The sequence below is a fragment of the Periplaneta americana genome, chromosome 16 (assembly GCF_040183065.1).
Source record: "Periplaneta americana isolate PAMFEO1 chromosome 16, P.americana_PAMFEO1_priV1, whole genome shotgun sequence".
Taxonomy (NCBI): Eukaryota; Metazoa; Arthropoda; class Insecta; order Blattodea; family Blattidae; genus Periplaneta; species Periplaneta americana.
The window spans coordinates 13,625,472-13,650,000 of NC_091132.1; the positions used below are offsets into that span (position 1 = coordinate 13,625,472).

The 24,529-nt window shown below is 36.0% G+C and overlaps 1 protein-coding gene across 1 annotated transcript in view; it reads left to right on the forward strand.

Moving 5' to 3' along the window:
• Positions 1-3,299: 3,299 nt before the first annotated feature.
• The window catches only part of LOC138716375 (mitochondrial carrier homolog 2-like), a 33,334-nt gene continuing 12,104 nt past the window's right edge, over positions 3,300-24,529 (forward strand). Inside the window, exons 1-4 of the mRNA XM_069849400.1 lie at positions 3,300-3,856; positions 7,387-7,471; positions 12,589-12,754; positions 18,685-18,816. Of these exons, the coding sequence (XP_069705501.1) occupies positions 3,755-3,856; positions 7,387-7,471; positions 12,589-12,754; positions 18,685-18,816 (485 nt within the window). The 5' untranslated portion in view covers positions 3,300-3,754. The remainder of the gene's footprint in view (positions 3,857-7,386; positions 7,472-12,588; positions 12,755-18,684; positions 18,817-24,529) is intronic.

Below are 24,529 nucleotides of genomic sequence, written 5' to 3' on the forward strand. Positions count from 1 at the left end.
CAGTCTTCTGACAGACGGACAGTTCACTAAACAAACATTATGTAATTATTTCATTTACATTTATTTTTTTTTTTAACTTTAAAACTAGTAATGAAATAGCATTGTTGTTTAGTTCATTGTCCAAAGATAGATTTTAACCTTATAAATGACACCAATAAGGAAGGCATCACTCATGAGGCAACTAAATCAGCAGACAATCGGATAGGGTGGCCAGACTAGCATTAGCAGGCATAATAACTGTATCGAATAATAACGTATGCATAACATACGAATAATAATAATAATAATAATAATAATAATAATAATAATAATAATTATTATTATTATTATTATTATTATTATTATTATTATTATTATTATTATTGTCATTATCACACACTGCTCCCAAGAGAAGTGAATCAAATCCTCATATTGCGCGAAGAAGTTATGCTATTTGTGATTGTTGTGAGCATGGTCCGGAATAGAGCACTATATTCCCCGAGAAGATCAATCCGCCGCGCCATGTTGATTCCCAGGCGAGTAACGTGACGTGACATGTGTGGCAGAAACAACAATACGGAAAGTAAAAAATCTGACATGTGGATGCATTTTAGTTTTAAACATTATAGGCTACTACATTATTAATTTTACGCAATGGTTGCTTGTGCGGCTCCAAATTGTACAAATAATAATAATAGGCATGGAGTCTACAAATTGTAGCCCTACCATTTTCCTGCTGACAAAGAAAGAAGAAATAAATGACTCATAAATTCGAGATGCAAAGATTGGATGCCAACAATATATAATTAGTAATTACCTTTGTTACACAAGTATAATTCGCATATTTTATGGTGAAATATTGCAAGAAATGAAATATGATTTCAATATTTTGCATTCAGTAGTCATCATTGAAACATTTATGCAGGTTACATTACTTCATATAGAGAGTTAAATTCATTGTTGTCACTGGTAGCCTAGTGGTCAAAATGCTGGTTTTTAAGTAGGAAGTTCGAGGGTTCCAGTCTCCACGTGCAGATCACTTTTTTTTCTAGTTATAATTGATTTCTACCTTTACATTCATTGATTAATTTTCATTGAAACAATAATTAACAAACAGGCTATTAAGCAAAATAATATATTAATTTTCATCGAAACATTAATCAACATAGGAGCTACTTTACTTTATATTTTTTCCAATTAGTTACTGAATCAATTAATTTTCATCTAAATATTAACGCACATAGGATCTACTTTATATTTCATATTTTTAAATTAATTTCTTCATTAATTTTCTCTTAAATTAATGACCAGGTGGCCCGGGTTCGATTCCCGGTCGGGGAAAATTACCTGGTTGAGGTTTTTTTGGGGGGTTTTCCCTCAACCCAATATGAGCAAATGCCGGGTAACTTTCGGTGCTGGACCCCGGACTCATTTCAGCGGCATTATCATCTTCTTCTCATTCAGACGCTAAATAACCAAAGATGTTGATAAATCGTCGTAAAATAACCTACTAAAAACAGGATTTACTTTACTTTATATTTTTAATATCCTTTCAAACTTTAATTTCATTTGCTTATTTCACGGGCAACTATAGTGAAAGCTTATTGTCTCCCAACATGCTTGTCCTTGTAGGCCTACACGATCTCATGTTAATATTATGTCGCTTTGACTGTGGTATTAGAAATGGCGAGTTGTATAAAAAAGTGCTCTAGTCCTGATAAAGATGTTTGGCATTTGAAATGAAAGTTGAATATTTCTTTCCACTTCTGTTTTCATACTCCCACGCATTTTAATTTAACAAGGGGAAGCCTTCTCGTTAACTAGTTCCTCATTCCATGAGGCCTAGTCTCGAGACAACAATGTAATTGATCAGCGGTATAGCTAGATTTTTGCAAACATTACGTGGAAAATTTGATCATAAATTTTATTATATGCAACATATTTTATTGTTTAACACTATGAAATTTAAAATCAATTTAGACTCCCAAAGGTTATTATAAACCAAAATACTATCCGTCATTGCTAAGTGAATGAGCGTGCTCTATTGATAGCAATAAAAACAAAACAATACCGGTAACTACAAAAATTGAATCACAGTAACATCTGAGTAGGACTTCATTTCGAAGCCACTAAATGCTATTCCCAGTAACTCTGTTTCCACTACACTGCTGTTGAACAGTAGTCAACTGTCTGAAGACAGGTTTGAACCTCATAAGTGACACCAATAAGGCATCACTCACGAGACAACTAAGCTAGGAGATAATGGGGTATGGTGGCCATCCCTTTTCCTCTCCATTACATACATTGCAGATTAGTAACATATTACACTAATCAGACTTATGTAGCCTATGAAAACTATGAAGCGAATTTCTACTCGACGCTCGACCTTCAACCAACCGAATCTATACTCTCTCGTTCGATTCTTTTGCAAAGCACCTAGTTGTAAATGTGTACAATATTTGCACACTTGTGCGCATTTATTATTATTATTATTATTATTATTATTATTATTATTATTATTATTATTATCATCATCATCATCATCATCATCACCATCACCACTTATTTTTTGTCATGTATACGAGCTTGTTGAATAGGCTTACGTGAGGGCGGCAATGAACTTTCGGATTCCTTAAAAGCCATTTGTAAGCGAGTAAGTAACAGCATTGTGCAGAACGACATTCAAATGTGTCTAGAGGCCACTGTGTTTGTTGGAGGGAAATAATATTTTGTCAGGAAAGACTGCAGAGAGCTGTGTTAGGGTAAGGATTCAATATATTAGGCCTATATACTGGAAACTGAAAAGAAGATGTAACGTACGTTAAGTTGTTATTCCAGGGAACATCTCAATTGCGGGGAGTTGAAAGAAGACATGAAAAGAAGTATCATCACAGTCTAGTATATACAGTAGGGTGGAGTGATTCTATACATGAAATTGTTTTTTTATCTGTTTTTAAATGTAGCCTAATAGTTGCAAAAATCTGTCTTTTCACTTAACTTAGAAATGTGAAAAATATGGAGTGTCTGTATTTAATCTCTGAGGTGTCCCAAGGTCTTTGAAGTTTCTAAAAATTATAATTTTTATGTATTTTTGTATATTTGTTCTATTATGCATCCATAGATTGTTGCTAACCTCTAGGATCGTTACTATCGCCTCATTACAGACAATGCGAAATAGTACCTGCACAGTCTATCGTTCCTAGTACCCTAGATCATAGTACGATCTAGGCTAGTACCCTCATAAACTCAAGCTATGTATGTACTAGACTGTGATATCATACTCTTATTTCAAACATCCTTAAAATCCCAACCATGCTCACAATAACAATCATGAACAGCATGAAAGTTTCACGCAGTTATAGGGATTAGGGTTTCAATGAATCCGCAGTCCATTTTAATTTGTGCTTTCAAAACGTCAGAAACTTGTACGTTAAGCCTATTAACACAAGTAAATTATTATTTTATAATGTTCGAGTTTTTATTTCACACACCACACCAATAGATGGCTTTGGCAGAATCCTATTGTGGAAGAGATCTATAAAACGTCTTTGATAATAGCATAGATCTAGGATAATAGCAGAGTTTCAAACTTAAGCAACGGTTTCAAAGGTCTTTGAACTATTTGGAAATTCATACGTGACGTAGGAAGACATAGTTACTCGGGTTGACAACACTGACAAAAGCAGGAAATTACAAGTGCTGATAATGATTTGTAATTGTTGATGTCATCAAATTCCCCTGAAATTTGTGAGTTATTTACCGGTAGTCGTCGAAAATGATAAATACGAGGAATGAATCCACATGGAGTGGCATAGGACTTCGAATTTGTATGAATACGGTCTCACATCCCATTGAATACGCCAAAGTACTCATTCAGGTTAGTTACGAAGAATACGTATTAAGCATTAAAATATTGATTTACATAATTAAAATGATGAAATGTGTAGGTGACTAGTAGTTTCACCAACCACATATCACAGGGTTGTACCGATAAGTGAATAGTTACGTAATTGGTAATGTTATGTGTTAATGTCTTGATACTGTTGAGGTTAGGAATGGCAGGATTCTAATTTCATATGTAAACCATTAAAAGGGATTCATATCTTCTTATCCCTGAAATATAACCTATTAATTACACTTTACAATAGCTGCATCGATTTTCATAACTCCACACTTTATCAGTATCATTATACAACGCTTTATACTTAAAATTTATCATAGGCTTATCTGAGCGTGCAATTAGAAAATAAAGTGGCCTAATGTTCTAAAGACAAGTTTCAAACTACGAGCTTTATAAAATTATTTCAGAATTGCCACAGAACAAAGCTTAGTTTTTTATTATTATTTATTTACAAAAAAAAAAAAAAAAACAAATAGACCTAGAATATATCTGCATTGAAAGTCGGGTAGAGTCTGAATCTGGAATTCTTCCGGCTTTCTTACAGAGGTAGGCCTAACATTAACTTAACGCATTACGGTATAAGTCTACATAATCATTTTGTTAGGGCCTACGTGATTTTCGTAGTTTTGCAGTAAGATTTCGAAGATTTCAGAATGTCAGACACAATCTCGAAATTTAACTCAAGAAAAAATACGAAGAGCTTCTTAGGATTGGTAGAAATCCATGCTAACAATCTTAAAACGTACAGTGGTAATTCTAAAGAAAAGCTACACCAAAGAAGGCAAACTTTTCTTTTGTTCCATTGGTTTTTTGTGAGATGTGTATAAACACGGTGTTTTAGTTTGCAGACAAATACTTTCAACATGCACATATTTTTAACTCTAAAAAAATAAAATGTTCATGTTTTCTAAATCTCTATTTATTTTGATCCTATGGCAATTTAAAGCCCCTCAGGACGAATTTAAAGGAACCACATGTGCTTGGAGCTGCATCCCTTTAAAGTGATACTCTGCTGTCATTGTGACAGACTTTGTCCTTCTTTCTAACTAATTTTACTTTTCATTCAGTTCATATTTCGCGCCGTTATGTAGGAGAAAAATGTGTGTGATAGACCTGTATAGGAAGGAAGGATATCAACAGTATCTATCATTGAGGAGGTCTGTTCCAAACCGTATTAAGTCCACCCACGGACGAAATTGAATTTTATATGATTTCGTATAGTTCTGAACAAGTTCTATCATGCTGAGAAGTCTGTATTAAATCTCCTTCAAAAGAATGCATGAAACTGGTTGTTTGTTGCAAACCGTATTATGTCCACATCTTTTTCCGCGTCAAATCATATTCTGTCCAAAATCAATTAATATCTTTCATTGTAAGGTTGCGTGTCAAGTTTCGTGCACCGAGAAAAACTTCGGTGTAACATTTTAAATAATTTTTTTTTAAATTTATAGGTGTGTAGGAGACTTACTTCCATTAAAAAACGTGTTTTCTATAATAATCATGTAATGTACAATAGGGTAGTCTTATTTCAATTTGCAGAAACATTGATAAGGATCCTGATTTAATACTGTTCAAGCCACCATGCCAGCATAGAGAAAGTCGATTCTACTGTTGTGCAATTCCCGCATATGGGGAATATACACAGGGTCAAGGAAAGGGTTTTCTCAACAAAAAAAGAAAGCTGATCGGGATCGTTAGCATTAATTAACATTACCTTTGTGATTCAATATTAGGAGTGTTACCTATTACTTACACAATTCCTTTGGTTGAATTTTTACAAATATTGGGGATTTTTTTTTTTCTTTTATATGTTTATGTCAAACCATATTATGTCCAGGATATTTTCTGAATTTCAGGACAGTCTGAGATAAAAGTGATTTCAAATATAATTGATTCTGATAAATTAAGTTGTTCCAATAATTCATAATTTTAATATTTTAATGTACCTCCCCTAGCATATAAACATTTTTTTTTCTCTCCTGAAAAACTACATCAGTGGACTTAATATGGTTTGAAACGGACCTCCTCATATACATAATTTAAAACATGGACTATTAGCAAGACAAATGAGTATGACCTCCCCTGTTTTAAAAGAAAAATACTGAGAAGGATTTATGGACCAATATGTGAGAATGGCAAATGGAAGAAGAGGTACAGCAAAGATCTGTATACACTTTTTAAGAATCTTGATATCAGTAAATACATCAAGATATTCAGATTGAGGTGGGCAGGACATCTAATGAGGATGAAAGATGAAGAAATTCCAAGGGAAATAATGACACTACAAATGTGTGGCCAGAGGGGGAGAGAAAGGCCAAGATTGTGGTGGATAGATGGAGTGAATGGGGATGCTGAATCATTAAGAATGAGGAACTGGAGAACAATTGCGTTGGATCGGACAAGTGGAGGAGAGTTCTTGAGATGAATTGTAGCATCATGGATGATATACATGCTGTAGGCTACTGTGATACTCGATTTTCCAATTTTCAACATTTTGTAACATTCAAAATGTTCTAATTAATGCAGTTTTTCTGCAATCACAGTGAAATTTTGCACAGAAGTCCACAAAAGCATGTGAAGTAAACTGACATATGTGTTTTCTTCTGCTATTGAAAGTATTCAAATCACCATGAGCTGAGGATGTGATAAGTTTAAAAAAAATTGAAAAATTAACACCTAAAAGGGTAAATATTTTTTTCCTCAAAAAGTAATTGGAAAAATATGGAAAGTGTGTGTCATATTTTACATACATCTATCAGAAAAAAAAAATAAATATAAATTTAAAGAAAAAGATATGTAAACTTTGAAAATTGGGACAATTATAATTCAGTACAACAAAAATTAATTATGACAAAATTAATTGGAATATCGAAGTGAATCTACTATGTTGAAGTGTATGTGTTGTAGCGGATGTTTGAATTGTTATGTATGAGAGCCGTAGTTATGGGATGCTTGACGTTACTGCAATGTCTTAATTATGGTTTGATTGTGTTTGTGTGACTATTGTGTATTAATTTATGATGTATGGTACAGAAAGCTGCATATTTGTGTTATAGAGGATGGCTTTTAAGAAGTGTTACGTATTTGTGTTGTAACTGCATTTTTGTATGTCTGAAATTGATGCCTGATGTTTGCTTTGCAATCACAACATCTAAATTACGGATTGTTTATGTTTTGTTTTCATTCTATAAGCTAATTTAATTTTCTTTTCCATTTGTCTTTATGCTTATCTTTTTTTTGTGTAAAACTATAGCCCTAGCATACATATGTAAAATAGGGCTCCCCCCCCATTGGAGATATAATAATAATGATGATGATGATGATGATGATAATATCGAAGTGAAAATCTGTGTACTGCATGTTCACATTGTAACAAATATGTGGTAGAAGTTTCATATTATAATTGGTGTAAAAATGTATAAGTTAGAAATTTCACAGATCCATAGCCTTAATAGAGTTTCTGTTTTAAGTGAAATACTAGACCTAAGTTCTTCATGCAATTTCAGGTTGGACACGAACCAATTCCACCATATGCATCAACAACACTATTTGGAAAACCAGCACTTTATCTGCCAAATGTATTTAAGTATGGTACGTATAAATGCACAACATTTCTCAAATTATAGAAAAATGTATTTCTCATACATATTGCTCTACAGCAGGGGGCGTCAAGTGACTACACTCTCGGGCGTGCGTACAAATCCTCAAGCCCTGACGTACGGCTGCGGGCAAGGGAAGCTGCTTCCACAGTGGCGGAGCTAAGAACTTGTACTGTATGTGAAGAAAATTTGTGATAAGAATATAAATTAACTTCAGTTTTTAACTGAAGTACACTTTCACCGTTAATTGCACTATACTCAAAACACTACTCTATATAATTTGGTACAGTTAACTATATACGAAATAAATGTTTGCATAATAATGAAACAAAACAAAATATACACTTTTATACAATTAACATACTACGAAATAAAACTGTTCACTGTTTGTCTCCTTCTCATTGCTATACAATTCAATTAACAAAATAAAACAACAGTACAAACGTTATTATTCAAATACAATTCTGTAATATTAGTACTTTTTCTTATATATCAGAGATCCGCGGCGATTTTTGCAGTTTTTTGTTAGTAAGCAGCTTTTCAATTCGTGAAGCTTTTGTTTTAGTACCAGCCAATCGCAAACATGCTTTCAGTGTTCATCACTTAGTTGGCTCCTGTGACGTGACTTTGTAAACTTCATTAAAGAAAACAGTGTTTCGCATACGTAGGTTGTCCCGAACATGCACAATGTTCTTGCATCAAGATTTTGCAGTTTAGGAAACCTTTCTCGTGGAAAACAAGTATAGAAATGGTTAATACTTTTTCTGTTTTGATACTTATCCATTAGCTCAATATCGCTTTCTAAATCAAGTATTTCTAATTGTGGTTCAGCAGGAATATCCAGGACACTCACTGAAAAAGGTGTTGTAAATATCTGAAATTGTTGTTCAAGTTCTTTAATTTCTTGATATCTGCGTTCGAAGTCGTCGCACAATTGTTGCATTATTCTTAATATATTTTTTCAAGGCTTCTAACAAGTTTCCCATGTACATCCATAAATAACGCAATTTCATTCCTAAGTGGGAGAAAACGTTCCAGAACTTTTCCTCGACTTAACCACCTTACCTCGGTGTGGAAGAGCAAATCCCCATACTCACTGTTAATATCATCAAGTACTGCCCTGAACTCCATGTGATTAAGTCCTTTAGACCTTATGAAATTAATTGTTCGCACAACAACATCCATTACATTGCTAAGGTTCATGTTTTTAGCACAAATATTCCTGGTGCAAAATGCAGTGCACCGGTGCCCCCAAGCGACCTCGATAGGTTCCACCACTGATAGACTGCAGTGTACAACTGTACTGCATGCAGTGGAAGCCGTAAGCAGACCTGTATGCCCTCTCGCGATCTTGACTCGACCTGGCGGAGCCTGCTCTACAGCAGTTGTTCTCAGCCTTTCAGAGACTGTGGCCTGGTAAATTCTTTTTTCTGTAAGGCGAAGGTCTTGTGTCAACAAATTTACTCGTACATATCTTTCCAGTTTTTTTAAAGTTAATACATTTAACTAACACAACTATTCATAATTAAGTATGGCAAAGAGTACCAGTGGTTGAAACTTGGGAAATAATTTTCTTTTCTAGGTTATTTTAAGTGCATCTCTTTCCCACATGAAGAATTCAATGGGTTTGTTGTCTAAATCTGAATGTTTTGTGTTGAGATCTCGAAAAAGTTGTGATGGCTTCATTTCCTACAACAGTAGCACAAATGACTCATTGAGATCGTGGCAATTGGTCATTGTCAGGGCATCCAATTTTAAGTATCGGTAGTTTTCCATGTACTTACGAGTGAACACAGACTTTTTCTTCTGTCTGCTGGTAGTTTTTCCTCTGAGATCGCTCTTTGTTGCGTCACAAACATCTTCAGTACGAAATTTCTTAGTATCAATATTAAGCAAAGTCCTTTGTCTTTTATTCATAATAATTTTTAAATCTGTATGCCTATTACTTTTAAAAAAACCACGACACTTGGGTTTTAAACAAACACAGACTGCAATGCAAACTTCCAAAGAGACAGTATTCACTGAGACTGTCCAGTAGCAAGAACTGAATACAGACTGCATTAATCTTCAATCTAAGCGGAAAAAAATTGTTTATACTGTATTTCCCAGCTAATTGGTTATTGACATCTACAACACAGTTTTGAGAACAGAGGATTCGCTGTCCATTGTTGTAATTGGCTTGCAGGCAATTTCTATGATTGGTCATAAACAGTGGTATTCCCTTTCGCAAATGTTGAAAAATGTCTAATGTCAACGGCATTTGGGAAGGTGGTCGTCTGCTATATTGCGATGTAGCATTTTTGATATGTGACGTCACAAGCTTGTACAGTAGAACCGGTCGGAATCAGTCTATAACAACGCTTTCCGAGTTCGTTTGTTCACGTGTGAGTGTTTCAATATACAGCGTGAGTATAAATGACTTCCCTGATTACGAAAATTATTTGTGGACAAACGACTGAACGTAAAAAATTGTTAAATATACGAGTGTATTGAGAAACTCTCCAAGTTTTTAAGCATACCTTATAGGTGCTCGATATGTGATCCTGCAGAGGTCAAGCCAGTAGCCCAATTCGTCCCACACACGGCTAAGTGTATCCATATCGATTGCAGCGATGGCGTTGATGATGCGGGTGCGTAGCTCTGGCAGATTTTCCGGTAATGGAGGTTCAAAAACAGAGTCTTTAACATACCCCCACAGGTAGAAGTCATACGGTGTTAAGTCAGGGGAACGTAGAGGCCAGGACAAGAGATGCATGTCGTCTTTGTCGTTGCACTTTCCAAGTCCAAGGTGTACAGCCCTTCCTTTTTTCTCGAACCCACAGTGTCAGGGCATTCTTACCTGGACATGTTAGAAGAGTGGCTGATGCCACAGCTGGAGAGTGATAGTGCTGATTTCATATATCAACAAAATGACGCTCCACCTCACTTCCACAACGAAGTCCGGACATTCCTAAACGACCGATTGCCAAACAGATGGATTGGTCGCGCGAGGAGAGACGACATGCAGCTCTTGTCCTGGCCTCCACGTTCCCCTGACTTAACACCGTGTGACTTCTACCTGTGGGGGTATGTTAAAGACTCTGTTTTTGTACCTCCATTACCGGAAAATCTGCTAGAGCTACGCGCCTGCATCATTAATGCCATCGTTGCAATCTATATGGATACATTTAGCCGTGTGTGGGATGAATTGGACTACCGGCTTGATTCTGCAGGGTCGCAAGGGAAGCCCATATCGAGCACCTATAAGGTATGTTTAAAAACTTGGAGAGTTTCTCCATATACTGCTATATATAAAATTTTTCTACGTTCAATCGTTTGTTCACAAATAATTTTCATAATCAGGAAGTCATTTATACTCACGCTGTATTTGAATACATTTTATTCAGCTTCCTCCAAGTGAAGGCTGCCTAGAAGACAAAGCTTACCATAATTTTTTTTTTTTTTTGTAAATGGTAGGTAAGGAATTATAAAGGGGGAAAAAAAAGAATACAATGAAGAAGGAAAAGAAATAACACCATTATAAATAATTGAAAACGACTAAACAAAACATCATTAATTCCAGAAGAAACATAAAATTTTGTAGTACCATATTTACTCGCGTAATTCACGTCATCGCATATTTCACGCACCCAAATTATTTACTATATAATTTAATAAATTAATTTCCTCTTATATTTCACGCATTTAATATTCGTGAAATACTGTAACAAGTACATACTGAAACTTGAAGTAATGAGGTGTGTTATGTTGAGGAGTCCTGAATGTACGGTATCTTAAATGCCGTAATGAGAGAGTGCATAGCGGTATTTGGGACCGGACAGCTACCTGTTACAGGCGCACCCTTCTCGTCTATGAAAGTCCTTTAAAAATACCGGTATAGGGTATTGACCTCCCCCTACCATTTGAATGGGGGTGGTTTGAAAGCTTTGTGTTGGATCGCATCAGTTGAGTTTGAGACTCGAAAAGGGAAACCTGTCAAAAGCCATCTGTTAAAAGTTTTAACAATGAATGGTAAATCCCGATATTCGAGTCATACTGCGTCCTTCAAATTAAAAGTTATCGCATATGCAGAAACACGTGGCAACAGAGCAGCTGGACGTGAATTCACAGTTCCAGAATTTAATATTCGCTACTGGAGGAAACAAAAACAAGCTCTTCAAGAAACAAATGCATCAAGGAAAGCATTTCGTGGGCCAAAAAGTGGAAAATTCCCTGATCTTGAAGACAAGTTACTAGGATATGTAAGGGAACTGCGTAGTTTTGTCATTTTTACCCTTAAAAATACCAGCTTGTGAAATTCCTCGCTTAATTAACGCACCCTTAATTTATAGATCGAAATTGCGGAAAAAAAGTGCGTGAAATATTCGAGTAAATACGGTATCTATTTGCTATCAGGTGATCACAGTCGTCTATTTAGCACTAGTTGCAAGACCCAACTTAAGTGAGCAGATCGCCATAAGTAATTAACTAACATATACTGTTTGTAAGATAAATAAATGGAAAGAGAGACTGTAAAAAGACAAGTACTGCACAAGCAGGTGAGGGAAATATTATGTAAGGTGTATAATTATTTTAAAAACGTTGAGCAGAATGCTGCCAGCCATCATAGTGCTGGCTGCAACATTGCCAACACACAAGAAAGGACTGCAGAAGCATGTGGTGTGTGTTTGAGAACCGTGTAAATAATATTGTTAGTGAAGGAAAGAGGGTTTGTTTGATGTCATACTTACAGTAGGATCTAATCAACGGCTAAGGTCATTATTGTCTTTTAAGAATTTATTTTTCCTGCACTACTTGTATTGTGCTCGTGTTTGAAGTACAATGTGGCAATGTTGTATGCTGCCATGCTCTCTATCTGTCTCTCTCGATGCAGACGCTAGCAGACTTACCGCTTTCCCAATTGCCGTCGACTCTTAAGTCTGAAAAATTCCCGGTCATTAAAAAATAAGTGGCTTGGTCACTGATATTTACTACACAGATGCTATTTAATTAGAATTTAGAGTTTAGAGACAATCTAGATCTGCTCTTTTTAACACAATCACGAAAATTATTCATTTCGTTTTATAACACAAAGTTCTTCCCACTTACAGTATATGAAATTGTTTTCAGTTGCGTACATCTACAGCGTAGATGGATTTTTCGGCTGCTACAGAGGTTTGGGTCCTAAGCTGTGTGCCAATGCTATTAGTGGAATCACATACCAGAAAGTATATGAGAGTATCGATTTTGAAGGGGGTAAACCTCCTCATGTGGAACGGTTATCAGAAGAGGAAAGGTAAGGTTAATGATAAACACATATGCATACACACACAGACACTCCCTCTCTCTCTTTCTTTCACTGTGATATACATGGAAATGAAGTGAGATACAGATGCCCTGACAAAAAGAGATACAACAATAATATAGAAACGAAGTCAGACATTTTCTTTCCATTTTATGTTGTTGTTGTTTTCTAATGCCAGGCGTTTGACAATAAAGTCATTTGACCTCTTGCACTCCAATATTTTTCAAAGGTATTATCATGACCAGCCAATGAAGCACAGATTTTGAGGTGTTCCGAATCCATTTCTTGGTTTGAGTTGCACAATGGGCAGTTAGGGGACTGATATATTCCAATTCTATACAGGTGTTTAGCCAAACAATTATGGCCTGTTGCCAATCTAAATGCAGCCACAGACGATTTTCGTGGTAAATCGGGAACTAACTGTGGATTTTGATGCAGAGAGTTCCATTTTTTCCCTTGGAATTGTGTTATCAAATTTTGTTTGTTGTTGTCTAAGTATGTAGATTTAATAAATCTCTTCACAGAGTAATACGTAGATTTAGTAACAGGTCTGTAAGTAGCAGTGCTGCCCTTCTTTGCTAAAGCATCCGCATTCTCGTGTCCCAGGATTCCACAATGGGATGGTATCCATTGGAATACAGTTCTTTTATTGAGTGATATTAATTGAGAGAGCATTCCATTTGATAAAACAGATTATCCACAACAAATTTCAGTTAATCCAGAAAAAAGAGATAGAGAACAAAATTAAAAGCAGGTTATGGGAAATAATACAGTCAACTCTGGATATTGGCTATAATGAACCTAAATTGTTGGTCCCGACCTGCATAGGCTACATAAAAAAATACTTTAATATTTCCTTTTATAGTGAACCTTCGCTTTGGTTGTAGTGAACCTTGTGTCCTGACAAATTCTTATTTGAAGTCAGACCTTCTTGTATAAAATTGAAAGTATGTATTGAGAACAACATTCTAAGTTTCTTACTCCTTTAGTCAAAGGACAAAGATAGGATTAGTGATTCCTAGACAATGAGCTGTACTGTAAATCCAGGCAACGCGTGACGACCTTGCCTCACTCCACCGTCGAAGGGTTGACATTCTGTTCTTAGTCCCTATTTACACTTGCTATTTGTCGCACAACATCAAGCGCTTTCTGTCGGCTATATGTAGCATCACCGTTTACACTTGGCAGATTTTTCGTCCACAAGTCGACGCAAGTTGTCGAGCAACGTCCTATATCAAGCGCTTTCTGTCGGCTAAATGTATCACCGTTCACTCTTGGCAGATTTCTCGTCTGCTTTTAGGAACAGTCAGGAGATCACCCAAGATTTCGATACTGTATCCAAAAAGTTGTTGTTGTTTTCTAATGCCAGGCATTTGACAAAGTCATTTGACCTCTTGCACTCCAATATTTTTCAAAGATATTATCAATTAAATGGCAAATTGTAGCCGATTTAAGTGAACACCATATTTTAATGTTTTGGTGGCTACTTCATTCACACACAACCCCCAGAATGTCTGGAGGACCACACCTGCTGTTGGTCGACGGGTCCACTGGACCTAGTTGGGAGATCTTGTTGATCACCAACTTTCCCTCCTTAAGCCACTGGAGGACGATTTTAGCGCCATAGCAGGCCAGCACTAGGAATAGAAAAGTAGGCAGGGTAGGAAGGAAAGGGAAATGAACCCCTAGGCCTCGAATGCTCTAATACTGTCGGGGTCGAAGAAAGTAAGAGTTCAGTCAGAGGACTGGATAGGAAAGGGTAAAGAGGGAATTAGGTATTGAATAGAGGAAAATTATACCAAATTCGGTCATTAGCTCATCAAGCTGACCAGTGCTAATTGATGAGTAGCCCCTCCCTTTAGTTCAGCTTGTAAAATTATGCTTACTAACAGCTGCACCACGGGAAGGTAGGGATGGGACATTCGGTATTTGTCCAGGTTGGTTCCTTAAAGCCTTCAATGGGAAGGATTAATGGCTCTCCCCCCTGTATTCGACAAATACCATTTTGTAACCCCCATTCAAATATGTACTTAAAATGAGTAATTAATACATTTATAGAAAAAATAGAGTTCATGAAAATGGTGACTTACGACAATTATTACTTTTAATTATTTTAATTTATATCATAATATTAAACCAAATAGACCTTTAAAGCCTTCTTTTTACTGCATATATTAAAATTTTTAGCGCACATTTCAGCAGTTTTTACTGCATAGTTGCATGCATATTTTCAAGTTTTTTAGTGCATGAAGTTCCGTGGTCTAATGATGACATTCTTACTATGTATGAAAATAAACATTAAAAAAATTGAAGGTAATGTAAATAATTAACTTGCAAAAAGTTGATGAATTTAAAAAAAAAAAATCGTCTGATACTCGAGGCTAGTTGTTGAGCTCGAGCAACATGTGAGTGATGTGGTGAGCCTTTTAAATGAACAGAATGGATTTTAACAATTAAAAATGTAGTGTTTTAGTTTCTGCAGCTTCAAGTGTTTCGTTCGCTTGCACTAATGAGAAGCAAAAAAATAAATAAAAACAAAAACAAAAAAAAAAACAAAAACAAAGAGAGACTGGGGGAAAAAATGGATATCCAGAAGGCAGGAGAAAGGGCTATTCAAGGCTCTGGTTATTCCATGTTCTTAGTAAAGATTTCGAACTGGAAGAAAATTGTCCAATAGATATTTATTGTATTAAAATGAATTGAAAGTTTATTTTTTTTCTTGCATATTGCAGTATGTATGTATTTATTCACACTGCAATGGGTATATACCCGGTGGCAGTGGTAACTAATTACACTCAATAATGACAATAATAAACTTATTAATTAAAAATACAATTAATAATAATACTAATAATTAATACTAATAATAATAATAATAATAATAATAATAATAATAACAACAACAACCAGGAATATACTAAATTAAATGAAACGATCACTTAAAATAACATTTGAAATATTCTAATTTGTATCTTAAAACTAAGATCGAACTAAAACCCACGAGTATATGTTCATATCTGCACAAGTACCTTTCAACATTACACTCATTTCACTGTCAACTCACTCACTGCACTGGAACTACGACACATTTCACTGATTCTATTCTGATTTCACTAACACTTCAAAAACATTTCACTGTTCAAATTCTTTGCACTGCCACTATAAACTGTAAAGCTTCACTGACAGGAACACGTTTCACTTACACAGCACACTTCACTGACACGACATACTTCTTCACTGATACAACACACTTCACTGACACAACATAATTCTTCACTGATACAACACTTCAATAACAACATATCATTTACACCCTTTAACTACTGTGTATAATTACCGTCTATTAGTAAGGTCCTTAAGCCTATTTTTAAATGCATTTTTGGTTGTTGGTAAAGCCTTTAGTAAGTGTGCAGGTAAAGCATTCCAGTCCCTGATAGTACGATTGAGAAAAGAAAACTTTCCAGTGTTTGTCCTCTGTCTTCTTTCCCTCAATTTATATGAGTGGTCGTTCCTTGAAGAGTAATTTGGCGGCTGCAACCTATTTTTTATTTCTCTCCAGGCAGGCTCACCTCTGTATGTTCTGAACAGTGCGCATAATCGAATTCGCGTTCTCCTGTCCGTGAGTGTGTCCCATTTTAATGGTGAATTTTTCCGACAACACTTAAGAGCCCGTTTTTTAATCTTTTCCAGTGTCTTAATATGTTCTAATCTGTAAGGATCCCAACATGCAGCACCATATTCCATTACTGGACGTACTAGTGATTTATATGCAATCTCTTTGGATTTGTCAGAACCTTGACTCCTGATGTTCTTTATTTTTGTTTTGATGTCGGAGGGAATAGTATTGGGACGAACAGACTCCAAATTTTTACAAATAAGCTCCAGTGCATTTTCCCTCCGAATCCTATTGTGATAGTCCTTATTTCTGATGTCATATAAGCATGGACGTTCCTCGTAAAGCTCGATTAATTTAATTACAGTACTTGGTTTTTGTTCCACTCTGACATGATGCTACAAAGTGCGCGGAAACAGAGAAACAGCTGATTAAAAGTTGTCTGCTACTGCTTTTCCGAAACATGTTCGGGTCCTGTCGCGTGAATTCGGCTGGCCCACCTACCAGAAATGTTGCACAGAAATAGAAACAGCTTCTACCCAGCAGATGTCGAAAGGGAAGGAAAGAAATCCGTACTGAGCATGCGCCCGCGCTATAAGTTTAACGACATTAAGCTAGCTGTAAATAGGGACATAGGCACACTACTCTACTGTTATTTCTAATCCTCCACCATCAAAGGGTTGCCTTTTGTTCTCAGAAACATTTCTATTATGACGGATAGCATCGAAACAAGTGAAAATGAAATTGCCTTCTTTTATTATTATTATTATTATTATTATTATTATTATTATTATTGTTGTTGTTATTATTATTATTGTTGTTGTTGTTATTATTATTATTATTATTATTTTTACAGCAGACTACTGGGTGTTCATTTGAAAGTGTGTCATGACGTCACTGTTGTGAATCAGCGATTTGAAGCGAGTTTCAGCTTTTATGTCAGAGAAGTTGCCTATTATTTAAGGTGTTCTTCAATCTGAACTTGAGAACGTGTACGGTATAACTTGAATGTCGTAGCAACAGATGGCGGTCTGTAAAGTCTGTGTGCTACCATAACCTCTTTCGAACTGTGTTTTGCGCGGGCAAGTCGTACACAGGGTATTTGTTATCATCGATTGCGTACGGCAACATTCCACAACACAAATCAAAATGCTCCGTGTCCATGTTGACCGTCCAAGTTCATGTCAACAAATACGTAAGTAATCGTCTTACCCTCTCCCCATATCCCGACAGTAAGAAAAAAAAACTCACTTCAGTACGTGTTTCCAAACAGTTCACATTCTTGCCACTACTGGCGTTACCGTACGTATCGGTAAGTAATCTTCAGAATGAACGCCGTACTTGCTAGGCAACTTCTCTCGCATTTAGGTAATACGCCTCTGCGGAAGTGTAGGAAGATTGAATTCTCTAGGCTCATCAGCTAGCCACATGACGACATACAGCGAGCCATGACACATTTTGAACTGAACACCCAGTAGATGACAAAAGCTTCTTAACCAAATAATAACAGGCATTTCCCATTTTATTCTGCGTTTAATTTCCTCCCAAGTGTCATTTATATTTGTTACTGTTGCTCCAAGATATTTGAATTTTCAACCTCTTCGAAGGATAAATAAATCTCTAATTTTTATGTTTCCATTTTGTGCCACCAGCGTGACTCAGTCGGTTAAGGCGCTTACCTGCCGGTCTGAAGTTGCGTTTAGGCACGGTCGATCCCCACTTGGGCTGATTACCTGATTGGGTTTTTTCCCGAGATTTTCCCCAACCGTAATGTGAATTGAAGATAATCTATGGCGAAGCCTCGGCCTCATCTCGCCAAATATCATCTCGCTATCACCAATCTCATCGATGCTAAATAACCTAGTAGTTGATACAGCGTCGTTAAATAACCAACTAAAATATAAAAAAGTTTCCATTTCATACATTATTCTCGTCACAAGACATAATCATATACTTAGTCTTTTCGGGATTTACTTCCAAACTTATCGCTTTACTTGCTTCAAGTAAAATTCCCGTGTTTTCCCTATTGTTCGTGAATTTTCTCATAACACATTCACGTCTTCCACATAAACAAGCAGCTAATGTAACCTGTTCAATCCCAATCTAATTTGTCTGTTGTGGCACTCTGAATGTGAAGTTTGAGGAAAAGTTTCGATATCAACTCATGAGTTCCTTTGTGAATGTGATTATGAAATGATTAAACACTCAAGAAAAGATTTTCTATTAAAAATGCCTTTGTATAAAAGGATCATTGTATAGTTCTGTTGTTTTACTAGCAAAAATATATAACATTTTTCTTTTTTTCCAGACGAAGGCGTTTTGTGCAAGATCTCAAGAAGGAAGTACTATGCCGTGGTTGTGCGATTATCACCAGCCAGCCTTTTACTGTTATAGCAGTTCGCATGATGGCACAGTTCATTGGAGGTGAAACTAAATACAGGTGAATATGAAAATCATTTCATGGGTATAAGCCAAGATGTTGGTTAATATTCACATTATTTAACATAACTCTAGAAAATGTAATAAGACATGCAGAAATTGGTACTGTGGGAACAGTATGCACAGATCATTTTAAATATTGACATATGCTAATCATAATACGAGGTAGTACCCAAAAGTTCCAGAAATTCATAAGTGGCGCATGACTGAGCACTAGTACGACAAAATGCTGCTAGGTGACACTTCATACAGCTCTTGTGAGTCAGTGTGCCAAGCGACTTCGTTCTAAGTGGACGCATTTAGTATTTATGAGCGTTTTTTCATTGTTACATGTTGCTTACATTGCAATTTCACAATGACAGATTTGAAAGAGCAGTGTGTCTGCATAAAGTTTTGATTCAAACTCGGGAAAACTGCTGAAGAAACACATCAAAATGTTAAAGCAAGCATTTGGAGATGATGCTCTAGGCCAGACCCAAACCTACGAGTGGTTCAGGCATTTTAAAAATGGCCGAATATCGGTTGATGATAACTGGCATTACACTGAAAATGTCGCTGTTGTTGGGCTGTGATCGTGCAAAATCTCAGGCAGACCAGATCTGCGATATTCTTGGACTATCGTATGGCACATGCCAGAGGATTTTGTCTGATGAACTCAACATGAGAAGGATTGCGGCAAAGTTTGTTCCACAACTACTGAGTGGTGAGCAGAGATAGCATCGGCTGGAAGTCTGCAGGGATCTTCAGAATCAGCTTCATGATGACCCAGACTTCCTTTCCAAGGTTGTCACAGCTGATGAAAGTTGGGTTTATGACTGCAATCCCAAAATCAAACAACAGTCTTCTCAGTGGAAAAGTCCATCTTCACCCTGCTTAAAAAAAAGCCCGTCAAGTGAAGAGCAGTATGCTCGTGTGTTTTTTCGACATTGAAGGGATTATCCACAAGGAGTTTGTCCCTCATGCTATGACAGTGAATGCAGTGTTCTATTGTAACATCTTGAGGCAGTTGAGGGAGAACGTGAGGAGAAAATGTCCGGAAATGTGCCGCATGGGCATTGGTTTCTCCATCACTACAATGCAAGTCACATTGTACAAGACTTCCTGAAGAAAAACCAAATAACAACTATTCCTCATTCACCAGATTTAGCCCTGTGCAACTTCTTTTTGTTCTCCAAGATGAAAATCAACTTGAAAGGTCGAAGATTTCAGACAGTTGAGGAAATTCAAGCAAAATCGGAGGTGGTGCTGAACAAGCTCTCAAAAAAGGACTTCCAGATGGCATTCAGTACTTGGAAGAAGCACTGGAAGCGGCATATACACTCAAAAGGGGACTATTTCGAAGATGATGGTGGTGCATAAGGTCCAGGTATGGTGTAATTCCATTTATTGAGGCATTTCGGGAACTTTTGGGTACCACCTCGTATGTAGACTTCTTTAAGGGAACCAGGTAGTGATTACTTACTTACTTACTTACAAATAGCTTTTAAGGAACCCGAAGGTTCATTGCCGCCCTCACATAAGCCCGCCATCGGTCCCTATCCTGTGCAAGATTAATCCAGTCTCTATCATCATGCCTCATCTCCCTCAAATCCATTTTAATATTATCCTCCCATCTACGTCTCGGCCTCCCTAAAGGTCTTTTTCCCTCTGGTCTCCCAACTAACACTCTATATGCATTTCTGCATTCGTCCATACGTGCTACATACCCTGCCCATCTCAAACGTCTGGATTTTAAGTTCCTAATTATGTTAGGTGAAGAATACAATGCGTGCAATTCTGTGTTGTGTAACTTTCTCCATTCTCCTGTAACTTCATCCCGCTTAGCCCCAAATATTTTCCTAAGCACCTTATTCTCAAACACCCTGAACCTATGTTCCTCTCTCAGAGTGAGAGTCCAAGTTTCACAACCATACAGAACAACCAGTAATATAACTGTTTTATAAATTCTAACTTTCAGAGTTTTGGACAGCAGACTGGATGATAAGAGCTTCTCAACCGAATAATAACATGCATTTCCCATATTTATTCTGCGTTTAATTTCCTCCCGAGTGTCATTTATATTTGTTACTGTTGCTCCAAGATATTTGAATTTTTCCACCTCTTCGAAGGATGAATCTCCAATTTTTATATTTCCATTTCGTACAATATTCTGGTCATGAGACATAATCATATACTTTGTCTTTTCGGGATTTACTTCCAAACCGATCGCTTTACTTGCTTCAAGTAAAATTTCCGTGTTTTCCCTAATCGTTTGTGTATTTTCTCCTAACATATTCACGTCATCTGCATAGACAAGAAGCTGATGTAACCCGTTCAATTCCAAACACTCTCTGTTATCCTGAACTTTCCTAATGGCATATTCTAGAGCGAAGTTAAAAAGTAAAGGTGATAGTGCATCTCCCTGCTTTAGCCCGCATTGAATTGGAAAAGCATCAGATAGAAACTGACCTATACGGACTCTGCTGTATGTTTCACTCAGACACATTTTAATTAATCGAACTAGTTTCTTGGGAATTCCAAATTCAATAAGAATATCATATAATACTTCCCTCTTAACCGAGTTATATGCCTTTTTGAAATCTATGAATAATTGATGTACTGTACCCTTATACTCCTATTTTTTCTCCATTATCTGTCGAATACAAAAAATCTGATCAATAGTCGATCTATTACGCCAAAAACCACACTGATGAGCCCCAATAATTTCATCTACGTACGGAGTTAATCTTCTCAAAAGAATATTGGACAAAATTTTGTACGACGTCAACAAAAGTGATATTCCTCAAAAGTTACCACAGTTGGTTTTGCCCCCCTTTTTAAAAATAGGTACAATTATGGACTCCTTCCATTGTTCTGGTACAATTTCCTTTTCCCAAATAGCAAGTACAAGTTTATAAATTTCGCTATATAATGCACTTCCACCCTCTTGTATTAATTTTGCTGGAATTTGATCGATACCTGGAGACTTGTACTTTTTCAGATTTTCTATCGCATTTTCGACCAGGGGCTTGTTTCTCAAAACTCACGGACTAGTAATACTAGTCTGTACAGTAGTAATATTAGTTTATTTTGCAAGTCTGTGTTTCTAGAAACTACAAGGGTAAAGTAGTAGTTACCAGTTCACAGACTAGTAATATTGGTCGATTTCACCAGTTCAAAAGTGATTCTGTTTCTCAAAATGCTAATCTAGTTGATTATACTAGTATTTAACAGGAATATTCCTACAAGAGTCTAAAGACTGGTGATTTCTATATTAACAGTTACCAGTGGCAATCTTTCTCAGATAATCAAAACAAAATATTGTAGTTATTTTTTTAATAAATGTGGTTTAGTGATTTCGATTGAAGTAGTAAAGAAGTTGTTGTGAGAAGAGCTAAAACTATATCGAGAAAGAACAATATTATTCCTTTACGGGAGCATTGTTTAAATATAATGAACGGTTTAAATAAAGTGCTGAAAAGCTTGGAGAGTTGTTAAATATAGTGGGACCTGCCATAACAAGACAAACAAATAGAAGTCATGCATTATCAGCAAAGTTTCAAATACAAATTGCTCTACAAATCGGGATGTTGATTATTTTCCAATGCCATCTGGTTTTTCTGCCCTAGACCAGCAACACATGCAGATTTTTTTCCTAATAATCTAATACCAATTCATCAACTGCAGTAATTTTTGCTGGCTTTCCTCTTCCACTGCCAGTTCTTCTGACATTGTCAATTTTAGCCTACAAATTAAATACAAAACGACACTAATTTATGAATAGATCAAATGTAAAACTGAAAAAAAAAAAAAAAAAAAAAAATAGCGATTTTTTTCAAGTCATAAGTGGCATCCATGTTGCCAGTAGACTCACTTGCTACATAATGTGTTCATATTATGATACTGTGAACTTGAATTGGTACTCGTCAAAATTGCTTTCTTAATGTTGCGCCAATAAGTGTCCCTAACGTATGCATAATCTTTGTTTTGAGGTATCAGTTCCATAGCCTCACTTATTACAAATTTTTTTGTCCAGTCGTTTACTTTATCATTTTTGTTATTATGCTTGAAAACGCACCGAATGATATATCCTTTGAGTCATTAATCATATTGAGTATAGTTAATTTGCTTTCAATTGATGGAATTTCAAGAGAAGAGAGAAGTAAGAACCAAAACACAAACAACTTAGCCTCCTAACCTCAAATAACAATACCTACCAATGGGTATAAACAAATGAACTCAATCAGCTGACTAGTGAAAGAGATCATGTGACTAGTGAAAAATTGTCACAAGTTACTAGACTGGTGAAATAGTTTGAGAAACAGAATCTACTAGAGCTGGTGAAATATACTTTGGTAACTAGTAACTGGTGAACTACTAAACTAGTATTTTTGAGAAACAGGCTCCAGGTAGTGATTAGGGGTAAAAAATTCGATTTTTTATTTTGTGTTAAAAGTATAAAACTTGCTCTTGAAAACAATATAAATATTGTGGGGAGAGGGGGTGTTTCTGCAAATAAGCCCTTTAAATTTCACGGTGCATGTAGTTCATAATCCTTCTTTTTTTAATACAGTTTTCTGTAAGTTGACATTTTTAAAAGTTAAGTGTATTTTTCTCTGAAACTACTGAATCGATTTATATGAAGTTTTTACAGTGTTTTCTGCAGCCTGTGTTCTACATTGTGGACCAATGGCTTTAAGAATATCACACACATAACACGAGAAAAAACAGATATGCACTGAAAAAAAAATTGCAAAAAATGTTAAACAAAGTTTAATATTTTTTCTGTTTCACTAGGACTGAAATATTTAACTAAATTTTGCTTTAGAATTTACAATTTACATTACTAGATAACTTAAAAAAATTCTAGGCATATGAGTAAAGATTGTAGCAAGTAATGTGCACCTGAAGAATAAGATCCATATAATTGTACCTATTTTTAAAAAGGGGGACAAAACCAACTGTGGTAACTTTCGAGGAATATCACTTTTGTTGACGTCGTATAAAATTTTGTCCAATATTCTTTTGAGAAGATTAACTCCGTACGTAGATGAAATTATTGGGGATCATCAGTGTGGTTTTCGGCGTAATAGATCGACTATTGATCAGATTTTTTGTATTAGCAAAGTAGGAAAACAAGTTATCAGTTAGGGCCTCTCTTTTGCACTTGGATACGAAATTAATTAGTTGTCGTTTATACCACTGAATTCAGAATGATTGATTGTATAGGCATGGAAATTTTTATTCCACTCTGAGCACTAGAAGCCTAGAAATATTGAACTAAACTTTTGTACTGAAATTTTTTAATCGCACAGGCATCACTACCTACATGTTGTGGACAGTTGTCTAATGCATATTGTCTAATGCGTATTGCATTGTGGTTGTGGACAGTTGTCTAATGCGTATTGCATTGTGGTTGTGGACAGTTGTCTAATGTGTATTGTCTAATGCGTATTGCATTGTGGTTGTGGACAGTTGTCTAATGCGTATTGTCTAATGCGTATTACATAGTGGTAGGCAGTGATCCATCGAAGCGGGACAGATAGTAGAGAGAGACAGTAGAGAGAGAGAGCTTGCGAGCGAGGTGCCGAGCGGCGCGGGTGGGGATAACTTCCCCTACTGGCGTTCACCGTAATACGTTTTTGCCGAACTTCTAATGTACCGTATGTCTCTACTTCTTTAAAAAAATATATGAAATAAATAAGTTTTGGTTAATATATAATTACAGTATAGCA